The sequence below is a fragment of the Pocillopora damicornis genome, chromosome 10, assembly GCF_964200805.1.
Source record: "Pocillopora damicornis chromosome 10, jaPocDami1.2, whole genome shotgun sequence".
Classification (NCBI taxonomy): Eukaryota; Metazoa; Cnidaria; class Anthozoa; order Scleractinia; family Pocilloporidae; genus Pocillopora; species Pocillopora damicornis.
Window position 1 is genome coordinate 10,726,090 of NC_142679.1, and position 18,512 is coordinate 10,744,601.

At 36.2% G+C, this 18,512-nt stretch overlaps 2 protein-coding genes and 1 long non-coding RNA gene across 3 annotated transcripts in view; all 3 read left to right on the plus strand.

Moving 5' to 3' along the window:
- Positions 1–240: 240 nt before the first annotated feature.
- On the plus strand, positions 241–13,867 carry LOC113667615 (gelsolin-like protein 2). Its single transcript, XM_027183466.2, has 14 exons — positions 241–371; positions 532–621; positions 3,175–3,267; positions 3,364–3,456; positions 4,039–4,133; positions 6,960–7,029; positions 7,710–7,808; positions 9,866–9,931; positions 10,514–10,550; positions 11,098–11,141; positions 11,619–11,733; positions 12,172–12,263; positions 12,797–12,895; positions 13,537–13,867. Exons 1-13 carry the CDS (start codon positions 291–293, stop codon positions 12,884–12,886), a joined length of 1,065 nt encoding a protein of 354 aa, XP_027039267.2. The 5' UTR covers positions 241–290; the 3' UTR covers positions 12,887–12,895; positions 13,537–13,867.
- A 1,902-nt stretch (positions 13,868–15,769) lies between these two features.
- The window catches only part of LOC113667619 (gelsolin-like protein 2), a 35,185-nt gene continuing 32,442 nt past the window's right edge, over positions 15,770–18,512 (plus strand). The window contains exon 1 of the mRNA XM_089186112.1: positions 15,770–15,965. Coding sequence (XP_089042238.1) covers positions 15,882–15,965 — 84 coding nt within the window. The 5' untranslated portion in view covers positions 15,770–15,881. The remainder of the gene's footprint in view (positions 15,966–18,512) is intronic.
- LOC149038883 (uncharacterized) lies at positions 17,247–18,503 on the plus strand. The gene is made up of 3 exons (XR_016180700.1): positions 17,247–17,327; positions 17,453–17,535; positions 18,366–18,503. It is a non-coding gene; the product is annotated as an uncharacterized LOC149038883 (long non-coding RNA).

Below are 18,512 nucleotides of genomic sequence, written 5' to 3' on the forward strand. Positions count from 1 at the left end.
AGAAGTCATGCATATGCCAAAACATTTAAGGTGAGTTCAATTATTCTAGAGAATAATTTCCTAAAGTAAGATATTACAGTGTCCTAGCTCTCTACAAATATGCAGAACTACAACTATGTTGAAAGTGTGAAAAGAAGGCGTGATAAGTAATTTTTCGGTTCGGCCAATCATGAAGGAGCTTCGATATGGGCTGTCTCAAAAGGAAATAATATATAATTATAGGTGTGTGCTGCATTTCGCGCAGTAGAGTTGTGTCATTGAATTGTTGGGATTTCAAGCCTTCTATAACCATGTCTGGTCTAGTTAAAGCTAAGAAGTACGATTGGAAGGACAGCAACTTGGCTTTGTTTGGCTCCGATACAGAGAAAAATGTGAGGAGCTAAAAAATTTTGCAGAATCGCAGCAGTCATTATGAATCATTAATATAGATTCACTGCAACTCTGCTTATAGCGGAACCACATAGTATGTATATGTGGTGTGTATCTGTTGTTTTTCTCTGTTGAAACCCATGCTTTCCTTGTGTCCTAAAGGTGAAGAAAGAAGCAGCTGCAGGGGAGAAGGCTTGGGAAGGCGCTGGAGAGAAACCTGGCTTGGAAATTTGGCGTATCGTCAAGTTCAAGGTAGTTAGATGCTTGGCAGTAGAGATTTTTGTTATGCATATCTAAAGAAACAGTTAAGCAGCTGAAACGTTGGTAGATCAATTTTTAAGAATTCGGAAGTCTCAAAAATTTCTTTTGGTCGCTTTGGTGCGTAAAGGGACAAACAATTAAGAAATCTAACGAAAAATGTTTGGTAAGTCATGCCCCTCACGTATACGAAGTAAAATTTTGTTCTGGAACGCTGCGGACTGTTCGGTATGTACGTGGGCGGCATTGGCTGGGTGGGGTGGGGTCATGCAATCGGTAAACGGCCATAAAGCACAATATAACAAGACTCTTCTAGAGTTGATTATGCCCATATTGTTTACTGAATGGAATCTTATTCATATTCCTGATTATTAATTCCTAAAAAGTTATTAATTGTAGCTTCAGGTGGTGAAGATAATGGTTTGTTTTCCTTCATTTCAATATATATGTCCAAAACAAATATAATTCCAGGTCAAAGAAAAACAAAGAGATACTAGACTTGAAAACTCTGCAAAGTGAATGTTCTAGATTGAGGAGGTGTTTCAAAAGGGTGCTGGGAAAAAATGAATTGATCCCCTACCCTATATTATAATGCAGTGTAATTCTGAACTTTTAACAAGGTACAGTGCAGTGCTTTCAATAACATTTGAAGTAGATTGCTACTTCGGTAAAGCACCTGCCAGAGAATAATATGAAAAAAGAAATTCACTCTCAATAGTTCTGTTCAGAATAAAATTGCTTCAAAAAGAGTTTTTGGTGACGAACTTTGGTAAATGAGCATCAGATGTTAGTCTCCTTTGTAACATTTGTTTAACTTATTATTTATTTTCATCAAAATCTTCCATTTGCTGACACGCAAACCATCCTGTGGATGGACATATGGTTACTAGTTACCCAAATTTGAGTCAGTATGTTGTTGTGTACTCAAAATCTTATTTTGCTGGAAATGTGGTGTATGGCATGATGAGACAATATCAATAGTTTTTATCAGAACTTAATGGTTTATAATGGTAAAAGTTTCCTGAAAGAAATCTAAAAGATCTTGATGTGTTTTAGGTCTCACTGTGTGAGTTTGTTTGGAAGCTTTCAAAAAGTCACAGAAAGATCCAGAATGGTGGTAACCATCCAACATCACATAATATGAAACACTTTCAACATGCAGTCTGCAAAAATAATACTAGACAATATCCAGTGTACATCAAATTTCAATATGAACATGTTCTCAAAGTCTGATGCTGCAATTCAAACCTTCCTTTGCCTGGCCAAGTCAGATTCTTTAGCTTTCCATTTGTACATCCTTTTTGGACTCACGATTGGAAACGTATTTACATTTTAACACCATGGTCTTTTTTTACAGAGTTTTCTTCAGCTTTGCAATTTGAACAAACCTCTCAATCTCCTGCTTTGAAACACTGAATGCATTTTTTGTGATTGCAAGTTTTTTTTTTCATTATTATTTTCTACTGGGTGAAATTAAAGATATGTAGCAGTGAATTCTATCAGTTTTATATATTGGAAAAACCCAGGATTATTCTTGTCTGCAGAAGTGATGCATTACTGATGGATTCAGCTGCACTAAATGTTTGCATAACATAATTGAATTAAAGCAATCATCCAAAGACTTTTAGTTGTTCCCAAGGCTTGTGTTTCATATCAGATAGTAAACAAAAGACAATTTCTTCCAGAGTTAAACCACCAAGTCAAAAGTAGTTTCAGTTCATGAGTGATAAAGGCCAAAGGGAGGCATTAGGAGCTTGACATTTTGGCTTCAGTCCATTTTGTACAAACCAGTTCCAGTTGCTACTTGTTTGTGGTTAATTATTAAAAAACCCCAACCAACCTCTATTCAGGGGATACTTGCTGCAGTCCCAAGGGGGGCCCCTGAATGGAGGTCCACTGCACTTGAAAATTCCTTACTTAATCCCCATGTGAATTGGAATTTTCAAAATATAGAAATTGCTCACTGTAGATCTTTTTCATTAACCCTTCCCACCTTAACATCAGTATCCATATTCTCCACACTGGTCTCTGTACACATCCTAAGGTGCTGAAAAGGAGAATTTGTTTAACAATTTAGACTTTCTTTAGTTGTTGATCACCTCCTTTATTCTCAAGACCTTAATGTTTCATTCAGGGTTGATGTTGTAAAGAGAAATTAGAGGTTAGTCACTCTTAAGGGATGAAAGAGTCAATGGCAAACCTAATTGCTATTCTTTAATGTACATGTAAATAAGCCTCTCTGGCCTTCACAGCATGTTTAATTTAAACAATACCTGCCATTACAGAGAGGATCTATGAGATCAATCATTCATTCTTAATTATAGTTTGTGTTTCTTTGTGATAAAAATATTTTATAACAGTTACATAGTTGTCCTACCCTAAATAATGATGAGAGATCAGGAAACTTTTCACACTCAGTAGGCTCATCCAAGCAGAAAACTTTGAATCCTGGCTGCCATATAAATGTTCTATTTAAAAAAGGATTCAACCTTGTAGATTTGACCCTAAAAAATAAAAGTTTAAAAAAAAATGAATTGTGTTTTATAGGTGACTGACTGGCAAAAAGAGGATCATGGCAAATTTTTTGATGGAGATAGCTACATTATTCTCAACACCTACAAGGACAAAGAAAGTGATGAGGTATGAAAACTGATGTGAAGCAGTCATTCACTTCCATAGGAAATATCAGATTACTTGGATACCCAATAAGTGTTATTTGCTATTTATATTTTGAAGCTTTTGTATGATGTACACTTTTGGATTGGCAAGCACTCCACCCAAGATGAATATGGAACAGCTGCATATAAGACAGTTGAACTTGACACTTTAGTAAGTTTGAGTTAATTTTTTTGTTTAATTACTGTCTGTGAATCAATTAAAAAGACCAAATATGTAAACCCAACTTATATCTTGTAATTACCTGTTTGTTGTCCTTCCCTATACTTGTGTTTATGTTGCCTGGGACTTAAAAAGGAAAAGATACTGATTTTTGGGCAATGCTAGACAGCAAGGAATGTATATAATGGTTGGTGAACTGAGGAAAGTGCAGTTTTGTCTGGAATCATATGACTGTTTGATTTCAAATCACAAGTATGATTTCAGACCAAGATTGCATGACACAAAGTTCAATACCACTTTATTGAATCCATTTTGAAATTGCAAAATTCAGTAGTTCAAATACAGGATTTCTTAGTCTGTGCAAATATTTGTACTAAGCTGCTTTGAAAAAAGTTATAAAAGTTGTCTTTTCATTTTCCTGCAATTTGATAATTAAACAAGCCTTGAAATCTGATTGGTTGTTGTGTTTTATTGAAGCTTTCTCATGGCTAAAAAAAGGTACAATTTAGGGAATTGTACTTCTTTTATTTTCATCACAGCTCTTCATAGTTATTTTTCTTCTTCTGTCTGTAGCTCAATGACAAGCCAATTCAGCATCGTGAAGTCCAGAATCATGAGTCAGAGTTGTTTAAAAGCTACTTTAAAGAGTTACAAACCTTAGATGGAGGGTATGTAGAGCTGATTACCAAGTATCTTTTAATTAGCTACTATGGTAAAACTCAAACTTCAAGGTGGCTAACTGTGTTTATTTGCACATCCTTGTAGTAGAACATCACTTATTAGTTGGTGGGTGTGCAATATTTTGGGGGTGGGCCCATATATGATGTTTAACCAGGTGATCACATGTAAAATCACTGGTTCAACATGTTTTTGTCAATTTGCAATTTAAATGTAGCTGGAAATTTCGCTGAATGTTTTGAAACTTGCACCATGTGTATGTGTGTATCAACCAAGGATAGAGACATTTGACATTTGAACTAATTAAGACTATTATGCATATTTTGTGACAAAGTTCTGATACAAGGCATGCTGTCATTGGCTGAAATGGCGTGTACCATAAGAGTACAGAACATAGAGCAAGAGAGCTAAAGCTGTCACGCCAGCTGTCAAATTGTATTATGTCCAACCATTTTCCGGACTTCTCCCTAGTTTATTTCTTAAATTGAAAGTGAAATTTCAGAACAAGCAAGGTAGCAAATAGCAACTGAAGAACTAAACAAAGGTTTGTCAACCTGTCAAGCACTGTAATTGAGGTTATTATAGTGTGAGCAGAGACAAAAATCCTCAAAGAGAAAATTAAATAGACAGTCTGAGTTTTGAAGGTTTTCACTCCCAGTTACCATATTTACTTGTGTATAATGGGCGTCCATGTGTAATATGCACCCTCATTTTTGACCTCTTTTTTCTAAAAAAAGGATTTCAAGACAAAAACCAAGAATTAAAACTTCCATTTTACCATTTAATTAACAAGAGCTGGGAATTCATAAATAATATAGCAACAACAATTTCTAACTAGTTGCTACTACAAACATCGTACACACCGAGCACCTACTTACAAGCTTTGCCATTCAATAACAGTCAGACGTTTTACAAATGTTGTAACTTAAAGTCCTCATTAATATACCTAAATTCACAACTTCTCACAGCACAGCTGGTAGCTTGAATATCATCACTGCATTGCAATTGCTTTTGATTTAAGTAAAATGTTCAGTGTCTTTAAACAACAAAACCCTCAAATTCCAACTTGCAGTCCAATTCAAACAGGTTTTCGATGTGTTCTTGGTTGAATTGTAAACCAATTCATCTTGTGATCCATCCAAATTATTTGTGATCCCACACTTCAGTAAAGAGGCAGTGATCATTTCTGACGGAATGGCTTTCCACACTTGCAAAATCCACAAACAGATCAGTTCCTCCAAAGCCTTCTTCATCCAGAGTCGGTAAATTTGTGAATTCCATCAGCCATCCACTGCTTTCGGACTCCATCTTTAAACAGTTTGTTCAAAGATAAATTGAGCAGCTGGAGAAGGAAAGTTAACCCGCCAGGAATCACAGCAAGATCAGTGTTCTTGCGTTTGAAGGACACTTTCACAGTATCTGTCACATGAGCTTCAAATGAGTTGTAAACAAGCAAGCTCTTTCTCCTCTCCAGGCCACTGATCTGCGCAATTTTTCTTTCTTTCTTGTGTTTTTAATGTATGCAAATTAGGACATGCTTGACAAACAATAGAATCTGTGTAAAATACACACCACGATTTTGATGGTTACTTTTACAGAAAAAAAGTGTGCATTATACACGGGTAAATACAGTAGATTGCAAGCTTATGTACCGTATTAAAGATCAAAAACAGCTAACACTCAAGACATGTAGTATATATATAGTTTTGTGCTCAAAACCAAAACAGTACAACACAGGAATGATGAAAAGCATAGCCAAACTGGCATAACTGTTAAATTCATAGTTGACATGACAGTGTCAGAGTGTCTGTGATCATGCCCAGTAAAGCAAGCCTCAGAAATTACATTGGCTGCCCTATGAGCGAACAACTAAGAGCTTGCTCTGATATCTATTTGGATGTGTTGAGTTGAAGGCCAAGTCAGTCACAGCAGCTGAGTTTTACAGAGCTGTCATCCCAAGCAATCTTTATATTTCTGTGAATTAGGTTGTCGTTCATTCATAAAAAACATGCCTTGAGCAGTTTGTTTTGTACTCATCATGTGGAAAAACTCGTGTCTTTTTATGAGCTTCAATTCAGCTGGATTTCACTGAACATTTCACTTTCAGATTCTGTATTAGATACTGAAAAACTTCAGGTAAAAGTGTCAAATTTGACCTGCCAAACTATTTCAATTTGTAAACAACTGTATGTTGTGAACTTTGATGGTTTGTAAACTTCGATGGTTTGATATTTTTGACAGCTTTAGTCTTGTTCAACCAATCAGATTATTTGAACCATTCTAACAAGGAATCTCATTGGCTCATTGTAGTGTGCTTTATGAGAGTATAGAGCATGCTGACAACACTGTTGTTTGCTTTGGAAAGAAAGTTTGTTTTGAAAATTGAAAGCAACGCGTAAGGAATTTAACAGATTCTTTATTATAAAACTAATACAGAAGCCTTGAATGTGTTCTTTTCTGTTGTAAACCACTGAGCAAGCTACTAGAGTACTCAAGAAGTGGGGACAAACACTTGACTTTGTCTCATGTTTCTCCCTACACTTCTTTCATGCTCTAGCCACTTCCTGAACAGAGCACAGTCAAGGCTTCTCTATGAGTTAACTTAGAGTACTAAACAGAGATCAAGTTTCTACATAAAATATAGCAAGTTATTAAGTAAACATGATTAATTACAGTTAAAAAAAGTAATATTGCTAGCTTCAATCAATACAGATTGATACATGATTTTCATCAGTTTTTCAGTCTGTCTCTGAACAGATACTAATAAATAAATGTTTATGATAACAATTATGATGCATGGTGATATTTTTGTGCAGGGCTGACTCTGGCTTTAGACGTGTTGGACCAAAAGAGTACAAGCCTCGCTTGTTGAAGGTTAATGATGAGGTAAATAAACTTCTGCAGATTGTACTATGTATTATGATATCATTGTACTTTGTACTTGGAGTTGCATGCTCAATAACTGTCTAAACCATATTTACAAACATTTCTACTGTAAGTTGTAGTTTTTCTCTGATTTACCAATACGATTGCCCTTATAATTATTTTCCAGAAATCCTTAAGCTTGGTAATCACTTCACACACAATAATAGGTTGAGGATTATAATGAAATGAGGCACATAGTTCCCCAGAATCCTCACCCCACCTAACTGGAATATATGTTGGGTATTAATACATCTATATACACCTGTTCTAAAAAATGTTGCAATTTGAAAATATTTATTTGTATGAAATATGCATACCTATTCTTTTCCAATTGAAAAGGTGATGCAGGATGCATGTATATTTCACATTGAAGGAACAATACCTTTTTTGTCCATTCAAGGGTGAAACCAAGTAGCAGTTGTGCTTTCCTTTCAAAAAAGTGTCCCTGCAATTCATTTTGTCAACACTGTTTTAAGGGGAAAAGGAAAGGTGTATATATTTCATATATAATTTAAAATTGAAACATTTTTGAAAATGTGTGTACACATATTAATAATAATTATATCTTTACATAATTATGTAGTGCTAGAATACACAGAGATGTACATGTTTTGATTGACTTTTGAATTATTTGCTTTCAGGGCAGGAACAAGGTCAGAATAACTGAGGTGACATATTGTAAGGAAAGCATTACTCCAGACAATGTCTACATCATTGACAATGGTTTGGAAATTGTTCAGGTAAATTTAGTTAATAGATTCAGTTGTTAGGTCAAACTAATGTTGATTTGTATGGAGCACTTAATTATTTCAACATTATAGTATTTACTTTAAAGCACCTTACCTTTAAATCCCTCTTTTAGACATGCAAATTTTTTAAACTATGGAGGTGAAGGAATTGATCCACTGAGCACTGCAATATCTAGAGACAACATGTTATGATGTTACGAGTGTTAGCCCCTCCCTTCACACTGACAAGGGTTAATGCTCACAACATTTAGAAACTCTTTACGGTGGCCAATTAACATAACAATTGCAGGTGGTTAACCAAATTTTCTTGTAATAGGTTTTAGTTTCTCACAAGTTACAAGAAAAAATTCAATTGCATCAAATTCAATTCCTTAATTCCTGTGAATTAAAAAGGAGTACTGCTTTTAGAACACTAAACAACTTCCATAGAAAAGCAAACAAACAGAAATTTGCATACATGCTTAACGACAAGTGCTTGGTAACATGATATCCAATCCAGGTCCTTTGGTCAGTAGCATTCTATGGATGCACACTTTGTTGTCATCCACAGCTCACCAGAATTTCATGGGCAATTTCACAGTTGTTGTTGACTGCCTCAGCTTTGGCAATGATTTTCAACTTGACATTGAGGTTATATGAGTGACAGCTAGTGCTTAGCATATTTGCAATCGAACAAGAAGTTGAAGCTAAACTCTGACTGTTTACAATGAGAACATATCGGTTAGTTTTGCAACTGAGTTTTAAATCAGTCAGTTGATATTATTAGTAAGAGTGTAATCAGATCATTGAATATTTATTATTTAATTTTGTAAATAGAAGCATGTTTCCTAAGCAGGAAGGCTGAAATAAATGAGTTAAATGAGTATGCATTTTATGTTTCTCATTACAGGTGTGAAATTTTAGCCTTGGTTTTTACGTAGATCATTAAATGTGCGACTTTTTCACTTTTATTTACGTTAACTAAAGAGTTTGCATGCCAGTTGTGTAGGGATAATTGTTCTCAGTTCCATCACATCCTTTTATTAACTCTCAACCTTTTGATGTGTCTTATAACTGAATATTTTCGTGTAATTTTCAGTTTGGGAACTTGGCTTGACTAAGTTGCTAAGTTTGGGGTGTTTCTTGAACTGAGTGCGCCTTATAACTGAGAAGTACAGAAAAACAATTTGTTTATGTCCCTAAAACTTAACTTTTGAAGTGGCAAACCTTTAAGTAAAGCAAATTTCTTCATTTGCAGTTAAGGTCACTTTTAATTGTTTCATTTGAGTTGTTTCTATCTTTTGCATAAAGCTTACTTGATTGATTCAGTTCACAGATGATGCTGCAGGATATCTTTCAAATTTAGAATCCCAATTAACTGAACAATACATTCCCTATTTGATAATTAAATATGTACTACAGGCTGATATTTTGCTTGTTGCTCATAATTTTTCTCATCCCTATATTATAGGGCTGGGAAAAATGCAACACTTCATAACTTGCAAAATATATACACTTAATTCGATGATTCAACATGTAAATGATTCAACATGCAATGCATGCAGATATTTTGCAGGTTGCACAGTATTTTTGCATGCCCTGAAGGGGCAAGGAAAAATACAAGCAATGAGGAAAATGTTTGCATGCATTATGTTAAACAATCAAATAAAGGACATATTATTACAGTAACTCTATTATTTCACTTTGTAGTATTTTTATTTTAGTTCCAAAATACATCCTGTGACTACATCTGTGCATTGTATCAATCACATAGGGAGTATGAAAAAGACTAAACCAACAGGAAGAAAACCATTTAAGTGTTCTTCCAAAGTAAGCCTAAAAAACAAAACAAAAAAATTAAAGTTTGGTTTGTTCAGTGCAGCTATTTATGTAGACAAAGCTGTCAACTTTATATACTTCTTACATTCAGAGCAGATTTAACTGCTACTCTATTATGTGCATGTAAGTTAGCTTTTCAGCCTGGCCTACTTTCATTTCAGACATTAGGATTATGTAGAAAATACAGAAAAAGGTCCGTAACACTAACGGTATTACATCTTTGTTTGCAGATAAATGGTACAAACTGTGACAAGGATGAGAAATTTGCAGCTGTTCAGCATATTCAGAAATTGAAGGTGAAAACTTACAAAATTATTTAAGGACTGATTATTGATTAAAAGCTACTGACATTTACAACTTGAATTACTGCATAGATAAATCAGTGCTAAAAAATGAGAGCAATTATGACATTCCCACTGTCAACATGCATCACTCTTGTTCAAAGGTATGAGGACCAAAAATCTGGACAATAAAATACAATCAGAACCTAATTTTGGAGAAATTCAACCCCATTGTCATCTCATTGTCAAGTGAAAAGGCAATAATCATAACGACAAGTACAACAGCAGAGCTCTGATGGGCAAGGTTCCACTGCTTCAGTGGGCCAACAAATATCCATAATTCCCTGATGCATTGTTCCAGAGTATGTAATCCTTCAATCTTGACAGCTTCAATGGTTTGAACACAATTTGCCAGTCAAAGAAAGGAGGAGTGTGGAAAGAGATTTCAATGACAGGGCTACAGAATGAAAATCACTTATTGAGGAGAAAACATTGATTGTAAATTAGTTTTAAAAAATTTAAATCAAAGTAACTTTTATGATAAGAAGGCTCTAGAGCACAAATTAGCTTTCTAATTAAATATTATTGTTACGGCAGAGTGAACGAGGAGGAAATGTAAAAACGGAGACTAAGGGTAAGGTTTATATATTTTATAGAAAAATTTCAACTTCAGGGAACAGTTGATTCGACTTTTAAGTTCAAATCTGTAGAAAAAAGGTCAGAAATGTCCCCAAAAGTTCGTAACACTCTGGAAACTGTGGCAAGCCACCTGATTTCAAGTTGCACCAATGCAAGTGCCATAGAAAGGAAACAAACTAAACAACAAAGTTAAACATTTATCACTATCAATGTAAAAATTGTTACTATTTGACTTCACAACTTTACAGGAAGTCATATTTGTATGTTGATCAAAAGCTAACCAGCTGTCTTGATCCCAGAAAAGCAAAACACTCTGAAGCAACATTGGTGGATTTTGTGTAGGAATCCAGCTGTATACAAGTTTCTTTTAACACATGTTAGTGAAAATGCTAAAAAAAAAAATCAAGTTTGTCAAAAAGAGACAACCAAGTAAAACAAAGTACACTACTTTGCATTTAATTAATTATACATAACGATTATGTTACTATGACAATGGACTATGAATGCTTCTTAATTATGCTTGCTGATTTTTTTAATTGTAGAAGGAGGCTATGGAGGGCTTCCCTCTGGTGTTCCAGACACTGAGGTTAGTTTAGTCTTCTGGGCACATTACAAAACCAGTTATCAAACAAAGCAGAGGTACATGTACTGAAACAATGTTGTCACTTTTCCGGTTAGTCAAGGTTCAACTCTATTTTTGTTTTCAATGTATTTTATCCCCTTCCTTGTCATCTCTAATCCTGAGGTGACACTACGATTTGTCGTAACTAGTTTTCTTGTTTCCTATTATTTTGGGTATTTAAAGTCGAGTATCATTCTTTCTATCTCCATTGTTGAAATTAAGCCACAGTATTTAGGACCATGTAGAATCACCTAGTGAAAGACACAGTGGCTCGGTATAGCTGATGGGTGTCTCGGAAAACTGTTTCTAGCCACCTTAAGTGAAATTATGCTTTTTGCTAGAAAGATTAACAGTACCTTTTAGTTTTAAACTGTCATGATCTGCATTTTACCTTTTTCTTTTTTGTTTTATTATCCCCAATCAAAATGCTCGTTTTTAAAGGAACCAGGAGATGAGGATTTTGAACCCACCATCAAGAAAATAAGTGATGCTAGTGGTCATCTACAAATTACTGATACCTCTGGGTTCAGCAAGTCAGTGCTGGACAGCAAAGATGGTGAGACTAAAATCCACCCCCAAAAAAGCTGTGAAATCAACTTATTTACAGTAACAATCTTAGTGCAGTGACAAGAGCTTACCTCTTACTGCATTGGCCAGGGTTTGATTTTAGACAGGTATTACCTGTGCTTGGAGTTTGGATGTAGAACTTTTAGCATGAAGAAGTTTTCTGTAATTCCACCCTACCTCAAAACAACCAACACTCCAAATTCCACTTCTACCCAGAAACAGCTGCTGTATTTTGCTAGTGTCTTATAATTATTTAGTTTCAAGTTTTTTCGTTATCTCTATTCATTTTGAATTTGACGAGACCGTCTTAGAGTACCGTAGTCACAATAATAGTGGTGTAAAAGTTTCAACGAAAAGTTGTTGGTTTCCTCTGAAAGTAAAACCGGTGACAGCATGTTACATTTGTATGTTTTTCATTCGCCTGCAGTGTTTGTTGTTGACAATGGCAAAGAGTGCTTTGTTTGGGTGGGAAATGGGGCCAGTGTTGACGAGCGGCGTAAAGGAATGGAATATGCACATGTAAGTAGGTTTTCTTATCCAGTTAAAACTTGCATTTTTTACTTCATATGCACATTTCTCTTTGCAGGAGTGGGGTGTGTGTGTGTATGTGTGTATGTAGAGAGGAGGTGCAAATAAAAGATCATTTGCTTATTTATCCATGCATTTGCTGATCTGTCCGTTCGTCCATGTTTTATTTCATCATCCTTGAATCCATTTAATGTTTGAACGCCAAAGTGTGGCCATATTATCAAGATGTGGCCATTTAGTAGGGGTTTTGTTTGTTTCCTTCAGCTACTTCAAATTGTATGTTGAAAAATTGGACCCAAGCATAGGTAACAATTATTCTGCAAATCAGCTGATACATGGTGATAATTTCGACTTTAGAGAAAGCGGTGTGGTGAAAAATATTTGGAACACCAGCCCAAAATTTTCCAAGTTCATTGCCGGTTGTTTTTAGACAGTCTATGTTGGTCGGTAATTTTTGTTTGCTCACTTTCTTCGGATAGATGAGGTGAAATGTAACAAAATCAGTTTACTTGTATTTTCCTCAGAACTACTTGATGAAGACCAATCACCCCCTCGTTCCAGTATCTGTTGTGAAGGAGGGCCAAAAATGTCCAAAATTTGATGCTTTGTTCTGAAGTGACAAGGTTAGCCGGAATATACTTAAATGTTGATGAACTGCCTTTACCGTTATTCATTGATTGTTTGTTTGGTTTTTTAGAGTTGCGTAGCTCTGTAACACATCTAAGTGGGTCAAAGGCCCCTTGAATATCCCGTATCCTATTGATTTTTGGCCGAGATATCCCTCATCCCGTTAATTCCTGTAGTTTGTCTTCCTATGATTACAGTTCGGTATCCTGGAACCTTTATCTTTAATATTCCGTTCCCGTTAATTTTTTTCCCTCGAGTATCCCGTATCGGTTTTTCCTCTTGGTTACATATCTCAGTTGGTTGGTTATATCAGGAGTCGTAAGAGGCAAATTAAAAAAAAAAAAATTCATGGGTTCGAAGTGACCTGTTAAATTTCTCTTTTTAATAGTATGGTTTTTCAATGCAGTAATATTATAGTGTTTTCCTTTGAGTATCGTAAAACCAAAACTATCAGTTATCAAACAAACGTCCACCAGCGTAAAGAAAAAATTCATTGACAGTAAATACAAGAAATCAGGTTTTTCAGCGCAGTTTTGTGTCTGGTGTTTTTAAAAGGGTGGCGTAACTTTTAAGAAGTAATCACAGAGTTTATTGGGAAGAAAAAGGTATTTATCTATTTCATCTATTTTGTCTTCAGCATACTTTCAAGGACTGAATGGCAGCCGGACGATCGTAGATTATGTTCCTGGACTGCCTCCATTCCAATTAGATTGTAAACGCCAGGGTTTTCGTAAGTTTCATAGCTGTTGGGTGATTTTTTATCAAACCTTTATTTGGCTAAAATGACTGAAACTGTAGTTAGGAAAGCTTCACTGTATTTCAAAAGTGTAGCTGTGAGCAAGTGAAGCCTTAGTAAAGCTTAAGCTGGTTGGCCTTTCAGTGATTCATTTCTGTCAAATACTTCGCGTAAAGTAGTCTTACACACTGGGGGAAAAAAAGAACGTAATAAAATTACAGTGTTAACTGAAGTGTTGCAGTGTATTGATGAAACTCAATTTTTCTTCCTGTCTGTTCAGACCGGAGAAGGAAACAAGTTATTTCTGTCTCTTACCCTTAACAGAGAGGAAGAGGGAAAACGCCATTAAACTTCCTCCTCGAGTGAAAATCTCCTCAAACAAAGAGAAGTTTGACAACCCACGGGTCTATGAGTTTGTTAGAGAGGTTGCGACAGAGCAGGATTTTAGATATATTTTCAAAAGATCACGACTCGAGTAGGCTTTATTTCCAAAGCTTTACTATTGAACTGAGAAGGAACCGTTGTCATGCTCATTACTTAGCGTTCTTCTAAAATATTTTAACTCGGGAGACAAAGGGAAGGCATTCGACACCATGAAAGATCAGCTTACTAACAATTCCTGCTGGTATCCTAGCAGATTTTAACTCCCGGCTCACATCCGCTAACGTAGTTCGTCCTCCCAACCCCCCTCAATTCCACTAGTAGAAATTGAGCGGAGGAATCTGCTGTGAGACCAGCATACCAAGGAAAAACCCAACTTAAAATATTGAGAGGTCTTCTCCTTACAAAGAACTTCTGACTGCGTTGATATGGCTTGTACTCGAACCAACAGTGAATCGCGCGTTCATAACATAAACAGTCTATAGCTTTACAGACCTTTACAGCCCACATACCTTCCAACTCCTATAAAATATTGCATGTACAGTTTTGTCACTGGATCTGCACTAAATCTCTCCTGGAGGAGTTTGGTTTTGTCGCGATAAAATGTGCTGATCCCCTCATAAGCCTCTGTAACATCTGTACGGTCCCCTCCTCACTGGCAGTTAATTGAAAATCGATTTTCTATGGTCCCTGTATATACTCTGCGACGACTGTTCCTCCCCTCCCCCTCCGCTCCGTCCCTCTGAAAACCACGTGATCCCCCAAAGGGGATCTGTTCTGCGGCATTTTGTAATCGATGCATTATGCAATAGCGGTTCCAATAAAGGCTGCAGCATTGAGTAATAATCGTCGGTCTAATTCATTTGTGACAACATATTGATGCAGATTGCAATAATCCCGACATTGCCACAAAAATAACCTACTGTGCTAAAGTAAATCAAACGATTATCGTCGAATACTGCGCTTTATTCTTAATTCCGAGATATCGCCGATGTATGGGCGATATCTCGGAACAACTGTTGAAATGTTTCCTGAGAGTCATCATTAACTTGTGATAGCTGTTTAAGTAATGTATCCCTGTCTTCTATAAATCCCCATAACTGGTGCTTGACTTATCATTTGCAGGAATGAACTTGCAAATACCCAATCTGTAGAATAATACCGTGTTGCAAGATTCTAGATACACATTATTACAATTTCTTGCTGGATGATGATACAAAATCGTAGACCGACGATTATTAGGAAATAGGTAGCTTACCTCACCCGGCATCAAAAAATACTGTAATACGTATTACAAAATGCGTAGGTTATCAAAAAAATGCTGCAACCGCTATTACAAATTGTGTAGGTTACTAAAAAATGCGTCGTTACGGTATGAAGTATATACCGTCGTTACCACAAAATGCCAAAGGACACAATTTTCTAATTCATCGAGCGGACTGGGTTCGACTTTATCTTATCTCATGGCAGCTTAGCTTACAGGTTTACCCTCACTTTCTAATTGTTTCTGAATTTGACTTTTAAAACTTTGTTATTCGACCATCAACTATGCAAACTGAACGAACTCACTGAAAACCAGGCTAATGGCGTTTGTTTGTGAGAGATAAAATTTACATGTCAATTGATCGCCAAGCAGAAGTGGGAAATATAAAATATGCGCGAACCCAGGTGCAAAGACACCCTGAAGTGTCATGATTTATTTACATCCCCTATGAACCAATCAGAATGGCGATGGATCAGCTAAATTTAGGTGTTTAAAACATATCGATTTCAAATTGCTGCTTAGAAAAAAGCGGAACGTCAAAAGTACTCTGACAATCTTCAAACGGTCGGGAGTGTAACGGGAAGAAGCTGCTCTCGGCAGTATGATGGCGGGGCTCATCAAACCAAAGAAGCGTTGTTGGCAAGAAACAAACTTGGAATTTTTTGGAAGTGACACCGAGAAAAACGTAAGTGTTTAAGAGACCCTGGATTTCGAAACTGCAATAGAGACATGATGGTTTTAAAATGCGCAGAACTCTTGAATATAAACGATAATTCTCACTCTTGACGTTGTTGATTACGGAAACCCCTGCACTTGTTGTTGTCTTCTAAACGGGTATCTGGAAGATTTTTGTCCAGGGCCACAAAACAAGCAGCAGAGTGAGACAGCAATTAACAATTCATGGCACCTGCATGCTGCTGCCAAAACGCATATTTATAACCTGCATTGAGCTGATGAATGTGCTATTTATTCATATTAGTATACCTAAAACAAACTGTTTGATTTGAACACTTCTCAAAAGAACACCTCTCAAAATATTTCGAGCTCTGGTTATTAGAAAGGATAAATTACGTGAAGCCGAAGGCAAAGGACGTTTTAAATCGAGAGAAGTTTTGATGACTCGAAAGTTTTGCCTAGTTTTATTATACATTAAGCTCTGCAGAGGTTATAATTTCACATGTTTAAACAACAACCAAACTTTCTTTGAAATATAGCGCCTTAAAGCAATATTAAATACAGATACGCAGGTGCCAAACACATCTTATTAACTCACTAATGAAAAGTCTCCTTTATTATCATTTCATATACGAAGCGGCTTGATTTTGACGCGAGATGTTCGCGTAACACAAAGAACTGATTATCTCTTGAGTAACAGAAGTATACCATGGCTTCAGCTACGGTTATAATCTAACAACGAGGCGTTTTTCCACTAAACGCCACTGAAACTGTTAATTGAAAGCGTATTGACATAATTTTTTTGAACACATGCGAACCATTTTTGCTCATTATCACGGAAGCGGGTTGGTTGAGGTTGATTTCGTTATTCGCTAGGCTCGACGGGCGTTATAAATTAAATGAAATATCGCTGATCTACGAGTTACACAGGAAAGGATGGTCGAGCTAGATCATGATGGAACTCTCATAAAGTTACCTTCTGTTTTTTTCTCTACAAGGTGGGAGCCTTTGCACTTGCTGTGGAAAAGTCATTCTCTTTCTTCCTCTCTTTATCATTGATAATATCATCATCATTATCACATAAAAACTGTCTTCGTAATCATTTTACTTTAATATTACTATTGTTAGAGAGGCTAAATGTAATTATCAGACATTCTCACTTTGTACCCGATTTTTTTCTATTTTAAAACATCTCTCAGAGAAATTTTGCAATAACGTTTTCAGTTTCATTCGTCCTTTGGTTTTGAACTTTGGGTTTTAGAAACTTGATCTCTTTCCATCTTTCATTTTCAGACATTAGGATTTTTAAGGATCAAGAAAAGCGTGACATCTGTACATGCAATCAAAGTATCTTTGTGTGTCTTCTTAGCTCGTAAGAAGTTACTACATTGTTTGTGTTTTTTTTATCTTTCTCAAATGCGTAGATGAACATATCGCATAAAGGCCTAACTAAGAAGAGTCGAAAGAAAATTAAAATTTTCCTTTTCTTCTGTCTAGAAAAAGAATCTGAAAAACATCAAGCAGCCGGGTATACATAAAAGTGCCGGTAGGGCACTGGATTAAGATACCCTTCTAAAAGGGTAAGGTTTAGTACCTTTATATACAACCCTTTGCATTCTGTCCTGTACAAAATTCAACCACCAAGTGACATTAGAAGGATTCAGAGGGTGTCTTTAAGTTTGTTTTCGAGAAGTTGGGGGCTTACAGAATCAAACGCCTTGCTTAAAGTCCATTGTAAATATCCGAACAGCCAAGCAGTTGAGATCATTAAGGAACCTGCACTCTTTAGCTGAATCATAATGAAAGCTTCCGCCGGTACATAAACCACCCATCCTGTACTCGAGTTGCCAACTTTCTTGAAGGCACGATCAATGACTGGTGTCATATTGCTTCCTCGTTGCCCATAAGAATCTCCACTTTAAGGAAGGGGTTAATGTAATGTTGGCCTCTACGTACCAAATACGAGATCTGGTCCCGCTGGAAGCAGTGTGGTTTAACCCTTTTACAGTTCAAACGGCCAAACCTGTTGCTCCCTAATGATCACTCTCGGTGATTTCTTAACCTTATGAATCAGCCTATCGACCCCTCTGAAGTCAAACTTTTCCTCGCTAATACATTTTGTTCTGTTACATTAGTTGCCCCAGTAATCTCCACCATCTAAAGTAACAACTTTACGTTTACAATTTTGAACAACGAGCCACCGATTGGGATAATTTTCTAATTAAAATCACCTCCTAATGGTGTGATATTTTCTTTGCCACACATATTTAAAGCATCTATCTATCGCATGAGCTCACTTAATTGTTCTCCACGAGATGAGAAAATCGAGAGTGACAAAAAGAAGCTTACGTGTCCAACAACAGAGCCTCCCTTATCATATAACCTGGCCCGCCTCCTCTCTCCTCCACAGATTCTCCAATGTCATGCGGATATCTACCAGAAGAGTGCGGCCGCCCCATAGCCCACTGAAGAGCATGCCTATGTTTCCCAGTCACCACATACCACTTTGCATATCTCTGCAATCGGAACTATCAACGTAGGAACTGCTTGTATAAAA